The sequence below is a fragment of the Uloborus diversus genome, chromosome 9 (assembly GCF_026930045.1).
Source record: "Uloborus diversus isolate 005 chromosome 9, Udiv.v.3.1, whole genome shotgun sequence".
Lineage (NCBI taxonomy): Eukaryota > Metazoa > Arthropoda > Arachnida > Araneae > Uloboridae > Uloborus > Uloborus diversus.
The window spans coordinates 7,889,073-7,909,358 of NC_072739.1; the positions used below are offsets into that span (position 1 = coordinate 7,889,073).

The 20,286-nt window shown below is 34.2% G+C and overlaps 1 protein-coding gene across 2 annotated transcripts in view; it reads right to left on the reverse strand.

Moving 5' to 3' along the window:
- LOC129230050 (neuron navigator 2-like) overlaps positions 1 to 20,286 on the reverse strand; it is a 223,189-nt gene that overhangs the window by 98,707 nt on the left and 104,196 nt on the right. For both annotated transcript variants that reach the window (XM_054864435.1, XM_054864434.1), the window contains 3 exons: positions 17,348 to 17,504; positions 15,803 to 15,855; positions 9,990 to 10,088 (listed from right to left, as the gene is read on the reverse strand). In XM_054864435.1, the coding sequence (XP_054720410.1) occupies positions 9,990 to 10,088; positions 15,803 to 15,855; positions 17,348 to 17,504 (309 nt within the window). The remainder of the gene's footprint in view (positions 1 to 9,989; positions 10,089 to 15,802; positions 15,856 to 17,347; positions 17,505 to 20,286) is intronic.

A 20,286-nucleotide genomic window follows, 5' to 3' on the forward strand; every position in this document is an offset into this window, starting at 1 on the left:
CCAAGTAACAATCAAAGAAAATATCAACAATCGTATCCTTGTAACAATCAAAGAAACAATCAGCAATCATATCTTTTTAACAAATGATTGACGAAAAATTAACAATCCAAGTAACAATCGTATTCTCGTAACCCCCAATCACAGAAACAATCAACAATCAGATGATTGACAACAAATAAACAATCCAAGTAACAATCGTATCCTTGAAACAAAGAAAATTTAAAAGTATTTCCAAAGTCCAAAATATTTCCAAAATATTTCCAAAGTCTTTCTAAAGAGTTTTAAGAGTCTGTAGATCCCTGCAGTATAAACATTCAAAAGTTGAACATTAATACACTTATAATTTTTCTGCACACTTGTTTTAGAAACGTCTTGTCATAACGTCTGAATATTTCCTAACCCAGGAGTTTTACTATGTTTCACAAGTTTTATTATGTTTCTAAATACAAAGTTCAATCACAAAGTAAAGGGCAAAACCGGGAAACTCTTTTAGTCACTAGAGGCTGGTAGTAGCAATTTCAGAGATAGCTACTTTTTTTTTTTTGAAATAGTGGCCACTTTTTCAACCTCTAAATGTCAAACCACACTTCTCTTTAAAATTTGTTGCAGTTAACAATCTTAAATACATTAATTAATGTAAGTAATTATTTTAACTAGAAAGTCGCCCGTCAAGGTATGACGGATGAAAATTGCTTCTCTTTTTCTACATTTGTACGAAGCAATTGCCTGTTTGGTGATATTTTGAGAGTTGAAATTGTTTGTAACCCTAACTCCAGTGGATTAACTCTAAACTCCAGTAGATAGCGTTCATAGTTGACCGCTTTTTCGTATCTTCATTCCCCTGAAATCATAGTCTTACCAGTTAAACAATTAAGTTACTTTATCGAGTTAAGCCTTATCATAATAAAGCCTTACCCTGCATGTCAACCATTACCAAAACATGTTATCAAATGATCACGCCATGGCGCGAGATTCATTGGTAAAACACGCGCGTTACTCGATCATTGGCTATTATATATATATGGGGATTAGTTCATAAAAGCTGCATTTTGATTTGGGAGGGAAAACATTAACCAATTACTTTATCTCTTTTGTTCACTTTAAGGTCATTAATTTATGAGGCGATAGTGTGGCAATTGACAATGATTTTTCAAATGATTTTTTTTTTCATTTAGTCGCCTTACGACCGCTGGAGACCACTAGTTTCAGTTTATCCCAAAGCTTTTACATGCTGCAAAGTAGGTTGATGAGGATCGAAAAGACCTCTTATTCATTAGATGTGAACCTTTCATTAGCTCCAGAGAATTTTCTCATTGAAAAAACATTACCCCGCGAATAAGAAACTGAATGATAGCAATTATACGCCAAAACAAAAATTGAAAAGAACTGTTACGAAATGATGATACGAGACAAGACAATAAAAAGTCAGTAAGAAATCTTTTGATTCAAGCTATCACTTACGCAAGAAGAAAAATTACGTCCCTTTTTTTGCTGTAAATTATTATTCCATTGATACGCCCATCACATCCTAAAATTACTGTTCGCAGATCTTCGCCTCTTTGTAAAAATCTTTTTTCTTTAGAGATTAATTATCTCAGGATTCTCTTTTCTTCCGCCAGTTAATTTCTTTGGTTTTTTCTTCTAAAAGGTGATGAAAGTAAATTTAACAGCTGAATGCCTCTGTATCAACAAGCAGTTTGTGAAAGGTGCACTTGAAATCTTCTCACAATGGGCTGCGTGAAGAACCAACAAGTTGTATGATTTTTTTTCTTGACATTGAAACCGACCATAGCCATTCAGCAAGGTATTGAATTATATATGAACGATTGTGTATAAGAGAACATTCTGCCTTCCCTCCAGGGCCAGTTTCTTTATTTTCCTGTTTGTTGTTTCTGATGCGTTCCTCATTGATTTCAGGCCAAAATGAGGTCATGCAACTTCACTATTCAAAAAGTCCAGAAGTCATGCTTATACTATTAATTTAACCCCAGAACTTCAAACCAGGGTAGATATCTTCCCAAGATAAACTGTGTTTTGAGCACTTTTAACAACGTTTTCAGCACTTTTAGCTATCAAATCGTACTTTCACCTACCAAAATTTGATAAAATTGAATTTTCTCTTCACCATTCTTTTTGGTATAAAAATGTAAAAAACTTCATCTGGTTATACCTTTCAGAACGATTTCACAAGCAAAAAACCCATGGGGCAAATACGTATCCAGGTCTGTAGTTTACAGATTAAAAAAAAAAAAAATGTTTGTAGTTCTAGGGCTAAGGAAAAAAATAAAAATTTTTAACAAAGGTGGTAGCTTTTTCCAGATTACAAAATAATATGCTGTCCGCCAACCCTTGCTACCACCTTTTCCGGAGATCTGGATAAAGGTGATTCTGTCCTTAATCCAGATATGTCCATGTATATGTCCATGCAAGGACGTATCTCATAAGTTACATCCATGTTCTTCGTGAAGTTTATGCAATGAAACAAGAATCTAACATATTTGGAGTCATTATGGGGCGTTTGGTGCAATGAAAGATGCGTCTTTTCAAATTGAATCATCCTGTTTCACCTGCTAACATGCAAGGAGAAGCAACATTTTTGTAGACAGATTTTAAAATGAAATTTAAGCCCGAAACAAAAACAATAGAACTGCTATTTTTTCTGTTCATTAATGCCACAAGTAATCAATAATCAGTCAAGAAATTTAAAAAAAAAGTATTGAAAAAAAAAAAAAACATTTTTCTCAAGGTCCTGGGAATTTTTATTTGCATGCTAGCTAGCATGCCTCCTAGGGAACTCACAAGAAAATAAGTAAGAATATGGTTTCAAAAAAAAAAAAAAAAAAACAGCAAAAAAAATCACTCGAATCAAGATTATATGAGGTCGTTGCTTTTCACTCTCCAATTGCATCGAATTTTCCACTCTGGGTGTGCAGCAAGCCCAGAACCCAATCCCATCGTCGAGGAGATGAACGATCTTGCCCGCGGGTCGTTAAATCGCCTTGTTCAAATAATCCCCAGAGATTTATAGTGGCCAGGAAAAACGTTGCTCGGAATGTTTATTGGAACAATAAGGACGGCCAGAAAGTACGCTGATTGGAAGGGTGTTTCAGGAAGAAAAGGGAAAATTGGGTTCAAGAAGGTTGTTGGGCCTTTTCTGTTCGATATCAGTATTTAAGAGAAAGTATACGAAGCTGCCATTTTGATAATGGTATATGAGAGTAAATGTATATAAATAACTTTAATGCTTAGGCGGAGTTTATTCGTCAAATATATCTTCCACGCATAGAGCCGGCTGGTTAGGCGCTGGCCTTCTACGTCTGGGGACTCAGGTTCTGATCTGGGTGGCCAGTCGGTGGATTTTCAAGATGAAGAAAATTTTCAGCGCCCATGTCGTATGCGGCATGTAAAAGATCCCTTGGGTATTCGTTTGGCTTAGAATATCCCTCGGCTAAATTAAATTCCTAGTGCAATTTCGCATCAAATGAGAGCCCAGGTGCCTCCATCTGGTGGAAACTGGGCGTCAAAAACACTACTGTGTCATGCATCAGCGCCTTAATGGTGACACACGAAAGACTGATGCATTGTTGGGGAGTGCACTAGGTCTGGTTATGGCTCAGATGCCTCGAGGTACGTCTCTTATACAGCCCCATTGGAAAAAAAAATCTCCCACACACAAAATAAAGTGTTTTTCTGTTTGTGTGTGTGCGTGTGCAGAGGTGCCACAGGGATTAGGATCAGGGCACAGACTGCGCCATTGATATTTTTAGAGGGTGGGGGAGGGGTTGTTTTGAGGGGTATTTTTCTCTTTTAGAAGCAAGCAATTTGACATAAAAGTGACTTTTGTCCGACGTTGTACACCTTGGAGCCCAATTTTTGATAGATTAATTAGGAAGCAAATTAATGTTTTATATGAAATTTAGCACGTTAACGTGAAATTTGTAACACAAACGTAGTTTTGGCTGACGATTCGATCTACACCTCGTCACCCAATTTTGATAAATTACTTGAAAAAAAAGTTGCTTTAATGCTTTATGTGATTTTTAGCACGTTTCATCCAGCAGATCCCGAATTAATTGGTGTATTGTTGTAAATAGCGAAAAGGAACTAAATTTTACTAGCTTTTGAATTGTGAAGGAGGTTGAACAATGACAATTTGCCAAAGAATTCGATTCAAGTTTAAAATTAATACTGTGTGGGCTTCGCTACATAGATACACAAATTGACGAAAACAAAAAATTTCGTTAAAAGCTTTTGTTGGATGTCTTTTCATCTGCAAGCTTACTTCTTTTGCATTAAAAAAAAAGCCTTCCTTGTAACTCAGAAACACGTATGTACAACATGTTGCAAATCTGTACGTTTTAACATTGTACTATATTCAGGGCCGCAAAGAGCCAAGGCAGGCTCCCAGTCAGTTATGTCACTGAGCCCTCCCGCCCACCAATAAAAGAAAAAGAAGAAAAATGAAAAGACAAAGGGGAAAGAAGAATAAAAGTGGGGAGAATGAAAAGGGGGGAGGGAGAAAAAAATCAAAACTGCTTACTAGAAAACAATTAACTCTATTTTTAGTGCCGCAACAGTAAATATCAAAAGAGTGAATTTTACTTAATCTTTAAGTTTTCTCTTATTCGGAGTTTCCCCCCCCCCTTTTTTGAGCAATCACGATTGCTTATTGTTCTCATTTGACTGTTTTTGGCGTTACGCTGATTTTTCCCACCGGCACCCTCCGCACCATCACCGTCGACGGGCTCCTCACGATGCTGCTCCTATAGTGAAAGCCGTCTCCAGGTTGCATCCATGTCCTACACCCACGCGCATACATACACAACTACACACACACACGCGCACATACACACACACACACAAACACATACACACACAAACACATACACACACACAAACACATACACACACACAAACACATACACACACATACAAACACTTACACACACGCATACATACAAACACCCACACATACACATACACAACTACCCACACATTCATGCATGCACACAGACACAAACACATATGCCTACACACACATACACATCCCCCCCCCACACACATTCATACACACACATACACATAACCCGTACACACAAACACACACGCCTACATACACACACTCGTGATTGCGAAAAACATAATTTGAATTCAAGATGTCAAAATTCAAATTAATTTTTCTTTCTTCTTTTCTTATTTTTTCTCTTTCTTTTCTTTTTTTTTGCGTCAGTGTCGCCCCCCCCCCTCCAAGGCCCGGGCCCCTAGTTTCCGACTATTTTTACTTTTAAGCACAAAGGTATTGATTTATTTCTGATTACAAAAATATTAACGAATCAGTTCCCCACTTTTCTAACGCGTGTTTACCAGAGCTTCAACAACATCGCATTGTTGCATTTATTTTATTCAGGTACAAAGGATAAGAAAATAAATGTACAGTGCAGAACCTTTTATCTGGGAACCAATAAACCGGGAAACCAGAAAACCGGCAACTTTTTCCCTACTTTCCCGTTATTTTTTTAAAATAAGCAATTTTGGCAATTTTTGAAAAATTAAGCTTTTTTTTTCTTTTTTTGAAATACCAAAAAGAATATGAACGATTTCTTAATAAACAACATATTACTCACGCATAACTCGAGAAAATGTTTGCAAACACTAACTTAAAATGGTTATCCTTTATGCGGGTCAAAATTTCCGAAATATTTTCTTGAACTAAAAAGTACATTCGTAAGTTTGAAATTTTCGTGTTTTATTCTAATTGATAGCTAAGGAAATGAATATTGTCGCATAGAAAGCGAATTTTTTTTATACACATAGTAGAAATTTGCAGATTTAGGTTCAAAAACTTATTTTTTGCCCTTCCCTTCATTTTCTTTCGTTTTAAAACATCGAAAAGTGGTGGATTTTTTTTTCTTTTCCAAACAGATTGTGAGGGTCTCATGTATTATGAATAACTTAAGTTTTTTAGTGTTTAAATTATTCTCACAATAATAGTTTTTTATATTTCGATATTCATAAGCATTTCTGAACTGTTTTCTTCTTATTTTAATATGCTTAATTATTTATTATATAGTAATTTAAATTTTACAAACAATCGGCCAATAGCGCTTTTTAGCAATCCAGAAAACCGGGAAATTCAGATATCCGGGATAGCGATGGTCCCGAACTTCCCGGATAATTGGTTCTCTACTGTATCTTTAAAAGGAAAAAATAAAAAAAGGTAAGTCTTCCCTTGAGAAACAAAACCAAAAGAAATCCTCCAGCTTCAGTTTAATGTAAAATATTTTTTTCCCTCCTTCGTTCAAAAGCTGCAGAAAGACGTTTTAGATAAAACGGCGGTATTGATTCGAAGTTACGCCGCCTCGCCAAGTTTTTCTTTCTTGTCGTACTAGAAACGTGTTTAACCTTTTTAAAGGTCAAGGAACTTCAATTCAAGAGTTTTTTTCTGCAAACATGAAATCATCTAATAAAAACAATTTCAAGCTTATGGTTTGTGAAAATATTAATTCGCTTAATGCAAATTGCCCCAGGAAATATTTCGTTGAAAATAATTTGAAAAAGGAAACTTTAATTTGCTAATCATTCATGATTTTAAAATCTACTGAGTTTTTCACAGTTATAAAATTTTTTATTTGGTTAAGTAGATTAGACCGTTTTAGCTAGTATGAAATTTCTGATTCAGTCTTTCTCTTTCCCTAAGTATGAAGAAATTTTTAATTAACTTATTTGTCTATCTACTAAAACTCAAAAAATTGCTTTTATCTATTGAAAGATGATTTTTGGCACATAAATTAACTTTACTTCATCTTTTGATGGGTGTTTCGTGCAACAAATTGATATACGTGTATTACTGTGGCACTGCCTGAACCCTTGGAGGCAAAGTGGTTCTGTTTCAGTCCATCAGCTTTTTTTTATTTTTTTTTCTTCTCAGTCAACTGATACAGTGGCTTCAACAGTTAACTGAATGGAAAAAAAGCTAGGTTGCCACAAAAGAAACCACTTTATTTCAAAGGATTAAGATGTATACCAATACATTAAAACCTGTAAAGTTAACCACCCTTGTGAGTAGACCGCTTTCTTCAAGAACGGAATGAGTCCCGTACCGTATACGCATATACCAACTTCAAAAAATTGACCACCTGTTTAAGTTGACCACCAAAGTACTGCAACGTAAGTGGTCAACATACATAGTAACAACACTAATTGGCTAAAGAAGATGTTTTATGACCACTTTTGTTTATAGCATTCTTCTTCCTATTTATAGAACAAAATCTGAAAGTACTCTCCCAAATAAAACTTCGAACGACTCCCATTCTAAGCTCCATACTTCAAGAACGAGACAGACCCCATCATTAAGGATGACAAAGGATTAAGATATATGCCAATACAGTAAAACCTGTAAAGTTAACCAGCCTTGTGAGAAGACCGCTTTCGTCAAGAACAGAGAGACTCCGGTACCATATACCTACCAACCTCTAAAAGTTGGCCACCTGTCTAAGTTGATCAAATAAGTACTGCACGGTAAGAAGTCAACTTACACAGGTTGCACTGTACTTTGCTACAGAAGATATTTCACGACCACTCTTGTTTTCAGCATTCTTCTTCCTATTCATAGAACAAAATCTGAAAGCACTTTCCCAAATAAAACTTTGAACTACTCCCATTCCAACCTCCATACTTCAAAAACGAGACAGACCTCATCATTAAGGATGACAAAAATTAAGAGCCCGCTCCAAGCATCCACGAATGAATTCCGCATTTGTCAACAGCACCAAACACCCTTTTAACTACCCAATAAGAAAGAGCGCATCAGATCGTTCGAAAGAACGAGAAATGACGTCATGCAGAAAGATAATATCGAGAGAAGCTTTTTGTTCTGAAGAATGGCAACACGAAACTCAAGTAATCCATTACCATGATGTTCTGAAGAGAGTAGAAGATGGAACACGGCCTCTTCGAAGGTTACGTTTTCGAAGTATATTTTTTTCTTTTCTCTTTCTTTATTGTTGAAACAATAGCGGGAAGTGTGTGAGGCCCAGCGACGAACATAAAACTTTTTAGGTCCTTTAATGCCTCGCTTTTTAATCTCGCATTTTTTATGGAGATGCTTTTAGGCGCTCGTGATGGGACAGAAATATTTTTCCAAGTGATATGCTGCGACGGTTTCTCCTTCGAGTGAATGATAAGAAGTATTACGACCAACACAAGATATAAAGAAACTTTTGTTTTCAAACAGTCCTTTTGGCAAGTAGATACTATAAATTTTACTGCATCAATTAAAAAAAAAAAAAACATACACATAGAGATAACTTAGATTAAACAGATAACATAACCAATATTCATAACCCAGCAACAGGGCGATTCTCGAAAAAATGTCCCGTGCATAATGCTAAGTTTTTTATTTTTTCCAGCTAACCAAAGCCTTCAAAAAATAATGCTGTTGGGGAATAATACATGCTTTAATATACTATCAAAGCATAACAGTTAATCCCATATTTAATTAATAGTTACTTGAATAAAATAAAAAACCAAGCGTTATGCACGGGACATTTTTTCGAGAATTGCCCAACAGAAATAATGAAATGCAATGAAGATAGCGTGGCAACGTTCCATGAACTAGTCAGCATTGCAGAAGCGGTATTTAAATTATATATATAAAAAGATTAAAGAAATCAATTTCAATAAAAATTAAATTTGTTTAAGGACCTTACGCTCGGTCCGATAACGGTTCATTAAATTTTTCGCCATAGCGTATTTTGGTTTAGGGTCGGTGTTACTAGTTGTGTTTGTAGCGATAAGGAAAAACGTTTTATTATAAATAAACACTGAATTTAGTATACACATGATGACTTTTCTAGGGTTAGTACAAACTTACAATTATGGGGAAAATGCCGAGGAAGCGATAAATAAAAATAAAACTCGGGTTTTCAATGATTTTCTGATGAGGAACCAAAAGGCTTAATACCGCGAAAATACGATTAAAAAGAGCCAAAATTGTTCTAAGTGAATAGTTCACCATTCTTTTAAACCATTTCAAAGTTGAAAACTTTTGAAAGACATCTTTTTAAAACAATACGAAGAGCTTTTAGGTGGAAAAAATGAATGAACACCGTCGACTTGGATTAGTGCAGGACATCCAACACCAGCAGTGACATCACGTGAATAGAATCATTGTTTTTTTAATTTTTAGAAGCATGGTATATTCTGAAACGAACTGATACATTTAAGGATTGCAGAGATAGGGAGGGCCTGCACTCAAGGAACTATTCCTTTTCGGTACGGTAGTAAAGAGACAGAATCTTGGGGCGAAAAATAAAATACAATTTCGTTCATTAATAACTTTGACTGGTCGAAAACAACAAGGAAGAAGTTCGAGAAGTATGATGACAGCTCTGATTGTTTTTGTAAGGCAGATTTGGTACACTTTAACCCAAATCTGAACAATGTGTCTATTCCAGACTTGTCTTCAATTTCCCCAATTTTTCCATTTTGACATCATGAATTTCGAGGTGTCGAACTGTTGATGCGTTTTTTAAAATAATATTTTGAACGACCATTTTATAAGTAACTGTACCATTGATTTCCCTTCTCAAATATTAAATCCAATTTTTACATAAATACATCGTTCTATTAAACTTTCTTAATTTTATTTTTCCTTATTTAAAGCATTAAAATTCAAATTTTACAAAAAAGTACAACAATATGTAAAAAAAATATTAAAAACCGCAGCGTCAATAGCTGAGCAAAAAAAGTTCAATCTCTTTTCGCATAAATTAAAAAAAAAAAACTCCACTTTTTTTCAAAAATTAAAAATTATGTTGACTTTCCAGGTTTTGCAAGTGTCTAAAAAAATTCCCTGACTTTTTCTAGGCTTTCCAGGAGTCTAAAAAATTTCCTCAACTTTTCCAGGTGGGTAGACACTCAGGTTAAACCACTGCTTTTAGTTATGAACAAATTAGTACAAAAGAAAAAATGGATCTGAGGGTACTCACGTTGGTGGTGAGCTGTGAGGTAAGTGTGGACACCTTTTCGTGAGCCTGCTCCAGTTCCCGCTTTAGCTTCCTTATCTCGTGAGCTTGCTTCTCCTCCGCCTGCGAATACATAGAACACATGGACAATACATTAGAAAAGCAGCAGTAGAGGAATCAACAGGAGAAATTATCATACGCCGCAGAATAACCCTTTTTACCCCCCCCTTTTTATTTAGTATGTACATTCAGGACCGATGAGAGGCCATATCAGCCTAGTTGGAAACTAGGGGCCCGGCCTTGGGGAGGGCGACACTGACGCAAAAAAAAAAAAAAAAAAAAAAGAAAAGAAAGAAAAAAAAAAAAAGAAAAAGTGAGGGCGGGGGGAGCTCGGAATAAGAGAAAACGTTAAGATTAAGTAAAATTTACTCTTTATATAGTATTTACTGTTGTGGCACTTTAAACAGAGGTAATTGCTTTCTAGTAAGCAGTTTTGATTGTTTCTCTCCCCCCTTTTTTCATCTTTAAAACCTTTTCTTTTCTTTTTTTTGGGGGGGGGGAGGCGGGAAAGGCCCAGCGACATAACTGACAAGCGGCCCGCCTTTTCTCTAAGCGGCCCTGTGTACATTTGAGTTGTCTCAGATTCGTCTAAACTCAAGACAAGCCTTGACTTGTAAAAAACTAAAAAACTGCAAAATTTCAACGATTTGCAACCATGATAACGAAAATTAGTCTCTCTACATAAATATTAAAAACAACGAGCTAGGCTTATTCTCGTCGTTATGGTAATCTGAAAAATCAAAGGAACCTCAACGATGGTGACGTGAGGTGAACCAAAATAAATAAATAAATAAATAAATAAATAAAATATTTTATTTAAAAAAAATGAATGATTGATAAATGCACGTAGAGGACTAAGTTGAAAAAAATTAATAAGTATCGTATTTGAAAAAGCAAGTTTTTTATTTATTAATACATTATCTTATTGGCTATATATACACGCTTATTGACCACTTTTTCAAAGTTTAAAATGAATTCCAGATTTAAAAAGAAAAATGTTTTCCATAAATAAGTCCCGTAATGCAATCAAAATAAGATCCTGCAAACGGTAGAAAATTCAATATATCGCACACTATTTTGAAATAATTGGATTGGGAAGAATTGTTAACAAGCATTTAACTCCGAACGGGTCATTTCTTTCCTCCCCCGTTCCTAGGTGTTGAGTGCTAGTTGAAATGAAAGTTAAGTGCTATTTAAAGTGGAAGATTTTTCTTTATTCGAGTTTCATTTGATGTGCCGAAAGTCATGCAACACATGCGAGGGAAATTCCGTTTCTCAAAAGAGATGAAATATTAAATTTTCAAAATTTAATTTGCTGTGAGATTAGTTTAATAGTTTTTATTTTTAAAAACGATAAGAAACTAGAACTGCAGGAATAAAAGATATTGCTCGCAAACATATAACAAAAAGAAAACATTCAGGCATATTTTAATGAAAAACATTTTTAATATTCATTGCCACGAACACGAAACAAATACGACTACAATTTTACGCAGAGGAATAGTAATTCGACCAGTGGCTAATTTTAATAATTCCTTGCATTAAAAGTTCAGTTAGAAATAGAATCACACTGAAGACTGCGCAAAGTTTGATTGCACGAATTAAAGAAATCCATCTTAAAACGTGATGAAAACGGGGAAGAAAATAAGAACATTTATGCGATAACCGTTAACGAAAATCTTACTACCAGGCTTGGATTTCGTGAAAACCATTAAGGAGATGGTAAACTTTTATTCTGTTCAATTCACATCTTGATATTAGGAGAAAACCGGCAATGATTTGAGTTTGATGTTTTTAGCGTTATTCTCGTTGCATTTAACCCTTTTAAAAAAACTTCTCCAAAACTGTTCTTTGGCTTTTATTTTGTGTCTAAATAATCGGGAAAATGTTAAAAAAATCATATTTTAAATTGAGTACGATTTCTAATTTAAGAACACATTTGGAAACAAAAAACAGCAATACTTTGCAGCCAAACGTCCTAGAACAGTGGTGTTCAACCTTTTTCTACCCGCGATCGGCCCTCATACTAAAACAGAAAATTTTACTAATATTGGACTCAAGTAAAATTTTCTGAAGCTGAAATTTTCGGAAACACTGTGAGGATGCTCGACACCCCCCCCCCCCCCCCCCCCCGTAAAAACTCTTCACATTTGCATACAAAAATCATTGAAATCATTGGAAAAAAAAACAACCCAAACCATTTTAAAAGTCTTTTTTTTTTTTTTTTTTTCAAATATTTTTCAGTTTTAGAATGTGTTGTCAGTCCTAAATTTTCGGAAACGGTGACCCAAAATTTTCGGATCACAAACACCCCTGTCATTAAAGTGAATCTCGCGCGGGCCAAAACACATATAAAATTTCGAATAGTTAAGCTTTATCTAAATAACATGGGAAAATATGAAAAGGAAAGAAAATTAAAAGCCAATAATTGTTGTCATCAATTACTTGTTGCTTACTTTATTAAATGCATCTGTTTTTCAGAAACGAAATTTTTAACACTCATTTATCGTGCTTTTCAATTAGTAAAATTAAATAAAAGAACGGATCAGCTTCGCGGTCTGGAAGTGGCCCGCGGGTCCTAGGTTGGCCACCACTGTCCTAAAACATTCGTAAATATAGCCCAAAAGTTTTACTGTTCAAGTGGTAAATTTTTATTCTTCACAAGAGCAAAAACCAGCCATATCCAAGCGCATAAAACTAAACAAAACGTACATGTACGAACTCATATTATATTTACTCATTTTTTTGTGCAAAAAAATCGACGAGCAGAAAAATTGTTCGTAGATATAGACTCTAATTTCATCCCCTACTTCTCTCTCTCCCCAAAATCTGGGAGTCAGTCCACCATTAAAGGTAACAACATGACGATTGGATTACCGGAAGAAGAAGATCACAAGCACAGCACACTTGCTGCCATAAATCTGACACCTCACGCCACGCACCCTCCGGAAAAACAACGTCCCTTCCCTCTCTCCTTCTTATCGCTCCGAGGGAACATCCCCGGCACTGACATTTCACTGACAGGTGTCACGCACGATCAAAATGAGAAATCGTCACATAGAGCTATATCTCTCAGATGTATTTGGTGAAAAAAAGAGGGGGGGCTAGTGTTGACGCTTTTCATAACAAGATCACGCAAAGGGGGATAAGATTCTTGGCGGGATGGGGAGATTAGTGCGGAAATTTCTGATTCGCTTCTTAAAAAATGTCCGGGCGTGAATACATAAAGCTTGGTGGGGCTTCTCCTCCCCAAAAGCTAAAAACAGAATTTGTATTTCATGTCTTGGATTTTGATTCAAATGTTATCAAACCTAATTTCTCAAATAGTGTGAACTTTTTCAGCCTCTGTATACACTTTATTTCAGGAGAATTCACTATCACAGGTGCGTCTGGGTTAATGCTCCTGGCACTGCATAATTATTCAGGATTTTATTTTCGTCATTACTTCAAAGTAAGTACAGGACATGCAACAGCACAATTCATTTTAAAAACACAGAGAATTCAAAATAAAAAAAAAGTAATGCATCGAACAAAGAATTTATAAATTAGTGCAACACCAGAATTAGTTTCCAGAAAAAGGCAAATAAAAATTGAAAAACAAACAAACAAACAAATCAAATGAATAACACACAAATAAGTGTAACGGTAACAAATTTTCCCTAAAAGAATTTAAAAAGAAAAAAAAAATCACGAATGAGTAAACTAAACCTAAGAATGTATGAATTAGTGAAATAGCAAAACATTTTTCCTGAAAAAAAAAAAAAAAAGAAAAAAAAAAAAAAACTCAAATAAAGAATGTGTGAACTACTACAACAGCAAAGTTTTTTTTTAAGTATAAAAAAGAAAACAAATGAAAAAATCAACTTAAGAATGTATGAATTGGTGCAACAGCAAAATTGTTTCTTTAAAATAAATAAATAAATAAATAATAAATAAATAAATAAAATAAAAAAAAACACACAAACAGATGTATAATATTATACTGAGAATAAAACCACTGCATCTGCAGAATTCTTTTCCAAAAAGAATAAAATAAAAAAATTGACAAACTAAGACAGAAATCATGCACACACTTTACAAATTGCAATTCGCAACTCCAACGAACTGTAGGGGGCACTGAAGTCACTGTCTAATGGCGGAATTGAAAACTAAAACAAACGCACATGGTAACGAAGAAAATGCTAAAAGTGTTGTGATTTTTGTTCGTACGTATGATTTTTTCGCTTTATTCTTTTTAAATTAATTTTCAAAGTCTTGTGGATATTCTGGCCCACGTAGAAAGAAATGAGAATTCAAGAAGCATTACTAAACGTCAAAGATTAATGCAAACTACGTAGTTCGTAGTTCTAAGCAGCTATTTCCATGATGTTGAATTCGATATTTATCAATTCTTGATAAAACTAAATAATAATTGTGGCCTGACAAGAACAACAATTAATGCTAGAAAATTCAATATGACATTACAAATTATTATCGAAAGAAGATGATACTTCTTTGCCTTGCTTGGCTAGCGCTTATTTTTTTTCCATTTGTAGCTGAGTTATTTCTCTCGAATTCCCGAATCGGTTCATTTAAAAATTTTCTGTTTCGATTTTTCTAATTTCTGAGTTACGATTTAATTGTGTCATGTTATGCAAATCATCAACAAAATTCTCACGGATATATGGTGGTAGTTTTCTTTTCAGTTGATTGACCATTATTTCTTTTCAGTTGATTGACCATTATTTCTTTTCACTTATCGAATTCTGTAATCTTACTACCATTTTATTCCACTCATGATAAAAATTAAAAATGGTTTAACTAAAAACGCGAAATCTCGCCAAGGCTACTTTGCTCGCACAATACCAAAATAATAACCCTAAACAAATTTGGCGAAACCTTTCAGCTGAGAATAAAAGGAATAAAGTAAATTCTTTCTAGGTTAAACATTTTTCATTTTGTTCTACGATAATAAATCCAAGAAAATATTTTGCATACTGTCCATTCCAACTAAATGCTGCTGTAAAATATGATTAGTTAAATTAATTTAAGATTAAAAAAAACTCATATTCTTACAAATTCATACAAAACAATAAAAAAATTTACCTGGTATAACGTTATCCAATTTTGTTAATCCAGAGTTTTCTTGTTTACGCGTCCACCATTTAATACTTTTTTGAAAGAAATAAGGAAAACTAACCTTATTTTGAGAAGCTCGAGAATACTCTTAGGGGACGAATTAATTTCTGTAGCTGAAAGCAAACTAAGACACATCGATTGCGTTAATAAATACTCAGAACAAACTGCCTGTGTTTACGTCAACAGACACACATGGAACTAAAACGTGGCAATGTTTTAGTTCCATCGGCAGTTTTGTAAATCACCGCAAGGTAGCGTATTCGAGCGCTGGAGTTCCGAATCATTTTCTTTGTTGAATAACTATTTTAATACAAATTAATATTCACTTCCTCAAAGCTATTCGTTTTTATTTCAGTCTTTTTAATATTTCTTCCCTTTATCGTACTTATATGTCTGGGGTACGATGTTGTGGAATGCCCCACTGCGCCCTCTCCAGGGGAGTACTATGTCATTAAGATGGAAGCAAGTAACCATGTAAGAAAATAAAAAATGAGCTCAGTAAGAACATGTAATCTGTTTTTACATCTTATCACGAAATTAAAATGTTAAGGAAAGGAGAAAAAGAAAACCGAAACTAAGAGAGCGCAAAAAAAAAACCGTTAACACTCGTGCTGCCATCTATGGGTAAAGAGAGAAACAAAAAAAGAATATTTACTTACCGTGGAATAAATCGAGGAACTTGTGGACACCAAAGACAATGCAGAACCATGTACTGTAATGAAAGAAAAGAGGATGTTGCTTTTTTTTTGCCACAAAGATTTAAAAATCACAGTAAATAATTTTTAGCAGATAATAGTTTCATTCGTGAGAACAAGAAAAATAACTGTTGAAAATTTTCAGGAAGCAGTGCTAATTTACTCCACTACTTGCAGCGACAATGTTTATTACTTTTAATGATTGTGTTTTATTTCCAATTTTTCTTCATAAAACAAGTTTTGCCCACATCAATAATGCAGTATATTCTTTTTGGCGCAATTTAAATTTTTTTAGGTCATAAATGGGTCAAATTAAACTTTCCCATGTCTCACTATATATATTTTAAGATCAATGTTCTGAATTGATGTAATTTTATTCCAAAATAATTTTTTGTTACCATTAGAAAAGAAACTATTGGAATTAGTGAACGAGAAAAACTAAAGATTTCAAAAATTAAAATTAATATTCAAGGTTTCAAATAATTCATAGCATATTATGCCCTTTAAACTGCAACTATAATACAAAATTACAAAAGCACTGACTTTTTTGTCAAAAAGTTAATGAACAATATTTAAAGTTTTATTTCTCAATAATTTTCTTCCTTTTATTCAGCACTTTTTTCAATTTTAGGAGATTTTATATGAACACATTAAAAAAGAGATAATTTTCAGGTTGAGAAAATACTTCTTGGCATTTTTTTGGCGAAGTGGAATTCATTTTAGAGGACTGAAATATGCAAAATCAGTGAAGGCTGCATTAGTGATTCATTCTGTAAACTACCTTTCTAAGGATGAGATTTGAAAAAAAAAAAAAGGTTAACTACTTTGACTCTCAGAATGTTTGATAAAGGAATAAAAAAATAATTTAAAAACATAAAAATGTAACATTCAAAGAATCCAAGTTGCTTTTCGTTGTTAGCGAATTAACTTTTTGTACTATTTAAGCCACACTTAAAATTAGAACTGCGGGATACAATTCATCGAAGATGCAAACATCATTTAAACCGTGATGTCCTTTTTATTTGTATCGATTATTTTCTATATCTGTATGGTGGGATATGATTGGTAATTTTAGCATCTCTAAGAGAATCTTGCAAATTAGTAATTTTCATTCAGTAAAAAACCTCTTTCGATCGTGGGGATGTCTTATAACGCTTGTAAAAAGTGCAACACAAATACAATCACAATTTTACATTATGATCAAAAAACAAACTGCTACTTGTTTCATTTTAGCTCTTAATATTGTAGCTAATTTAAAAAGGTAGAAACAATAGATGTCTTTACGAATGCCATAACTATTAAGGAAAGTATGAGGAGATAAAAAAAAAAAATAGATATCAATGTAATAAGGTTGCACAAATGGTCGTAGCCCCCAACTAATTCGAGCTTCAAGCTACCACTTGAACCGCCATTCGAAGGAGTCTTCAACCAATCAAAAGACTTCAATCGGTGGTTCGAATCGGCTGGTGACTACGACCATGAGCTAAGTAATTCCAATTTGTAGCTTACTGTCATCATCCTTGCTGTTCATCTTGGAGAGGAGTCCTGTCATGTAGGGCGACATGGAACTCCGTCCGTTTGGCTGACCAGAGAAGCTGTCTGACGTAGGCACCGAAGATCCCGTCGTACCAGGAGAAAGGGGATACATGTTATACCGACTGCCACCCTGTTTAAAAGGAAAAAAAAAAGGGTGCTTTCATCAGAAAAATGCTGCTAATACTAAACGGCAATGCCAATGCTGCGGTAACAGAACTATCATTTGTTGAAGAAAAGATTTTACAAAGACTCCAAATATGTTAGAGTCTTGTTGCCAGTGGTGTTCTCATTCATTTTTCTGAGGGTATACTCCCAGTAATCCACTACGCACAATATGCGTATGTCATCATATACAGTGAAGCACCGTTTATACGTTTCTGAAGGTACCATATGAAAAAAGCGTACAAATGAAAAAAACGTATAGCAGGATACATTAATATGTATTAAACTCTGCAGGGACCAAATTAAAAAACGTATAAATGATGAAAACGTATAAAAGAGAAACGTATAAACGGTGCTTCACTGTACATAGTAAGTCATAATATGAAAATTTATGAAGGTTGAGGGTATACGCTATATGTCTAAAAAGTGTTTGAGAGTATACCGCTTATATGCAGTATGCCCAATGGGAACACCACTACTTGTTACATTGCAAGCACTTGATAAAGAACAGGAACAATTCTACTGCTATGTAATGCAATAACATTTTGAAGATTCTCAAAAACAATCTTTAAGTAATTTAAGGGGATGACATGGGAAAGACAGTAACTCACAAATTTCGAGCTCTTCGTTTTTTTTTTTTCGCAGAAAAAACAGGAAACACTCAAGCCAATGATATAAACAGTAAGACAATGGGCGAAATGGTTTAGTTTCTACGAGCGACGGTAGGTGGCACTTGCATGTAGTCAACTCCTCTTGGCCTGTCATTTCTTGCTTCTCGCGTAAAATTAATTTTTGTGATTTACGGTCTTCCCACCTCCATGGTAGGCCCTCATTAATTTTGCTCAGTAACGGACGTATCACATAAAATGTGCTGATTTCTGAGCCAAAAATTATTATTTAAATATTGTTTCCGGAAACCATTAAAATTTAATTGCATTATATAGAAGTAGAGTCCATGTTCTTGATATAGTTCAGGCAGCTAAACAAGAATCCAACGTATTTGGATTCCTTGTAAAGAGTTTTGAGCAATAAACGATAAATCTATTGAAATGAAATCCTATCAAAACAAAATTGCATAGCATTTAATGTAAGAAATATTACGCCAAGGTTGAAAAGGATACAACAAAAAGTAAGTTACGTAGGTCATTTATTTGGAACATAAAGAAATATCAATTTAAGTGTAGCAAGACAAAATAAAAATTTGAACACACATACACACACGCATACACACATGAAGCACTAGCACTAATTCAGCACTGTTTACTAACTAAAAACATAAGGAAGAATGCAACTTCAGATAACATTAATGTAAATGAATCAACAAATCTTAGAAAAAGGAAATTAAATAAATAAAAGAATTTATCCATTTTGTTAAGGAAGGCAGCGTGAAAAGGAACACATACCATCAGTTGGGAGAACAAGAAAAAAGAATACCTCGCATCGGATGAAAGAAGAATGTTATTGCGAAAGATAATTAATTAAATTTGGAATAAATATTTTCATTTGCAGGAAGGAGCACATGGAAGCAACAGAAAAAAGTTGAACTTGGAAAACAATCATTCATTAGTCACGAAACAAAACGGAAATACAACGGGACTCGTTGTCGTATACAAAACTATCAGGTGATGATGAATCTTCCGAAGCCCAAAGATAAAATGGATAAAAATCTTGACAAAAGTGGTCAAAAAGCATAAAAAATGAAAGTTCAGCTCATGTGAAGAAAATTAGTTCATAGTGTAACAATGGGGTGGTTTCCTTCAGTCAAAAGTACTACTTTTAGTCATTGAAATAGATAAAATGAGCAAAAAAAAAAAAAAAAACATGGATCCAGAAAATACTTTTATTTTTCCAACAGTTTTTTTTTAATTATTTTTTTTTAAATGTCAAACAAGGCGTGGTCTTTATGACGTCACAAATGATGCACTTTGCCGCATCTTTCTACTACGTTTCCACGTTATGATAATCAAGCACCGAAATAAAATTGCGCTCTACGCTTGCTACCAACTATATCGTTGCCAATACACGTGAGTAAAGATGCGAATTAAATATTTTGGACCGTGAATGGCTTTTCATCATTTGTGATGTCATCGGCAGAAGCGTTAAACGATGAAAGAGCACCGATTTAAGTAATTTTTTAAAAATATTAAACCTTAACAAATTATTTAAAAAATGGTCAGATTCTATGTTTTTAATCATGCTCTTTCCGAAAAAATACTTTTAAAATTTTGGAAACGACCCCATTGCGATGCTAAAAGAAATATCGTACGCCACTAGTTGCAACTCAAGTCTGAAATTAGCGGTACACGAGCTCTGCGACGGTATAAAATACATCTCCACTGTAGGTAGATAAAAGGCAGTCAGTAACTGCAAATTTTTCTTTTTTTTTTTTTTTTTTTGCATTTTTGTCATCTATTGTAGGTTAGATTTATTGTACACTTGCGGTACCTGCACGGCTTTGTCCGAAGAAGGAAATTAAAAGGCCATTTGGTTCGCCTGTATATTTACAAATAATGGATGATGAATTTCTCGCCAAAATGCTACGTTAATTTGCTCGTCAATATTATAGTGATTTGCTCGTCCATGTAATGGTAATTTACTCGTTCGTGTTATGGTAATTTGCTCGGTAAAATGAGCTTAAATTAGAATAGAAAAAGAACAAAATCGAATTTTCGAAAAATCGCCTCAAGGTGCGCAACCCTATGCTAAGAACTCATTTTGTGCCAAATTTCATGAAAATCGGCCAAACGGTC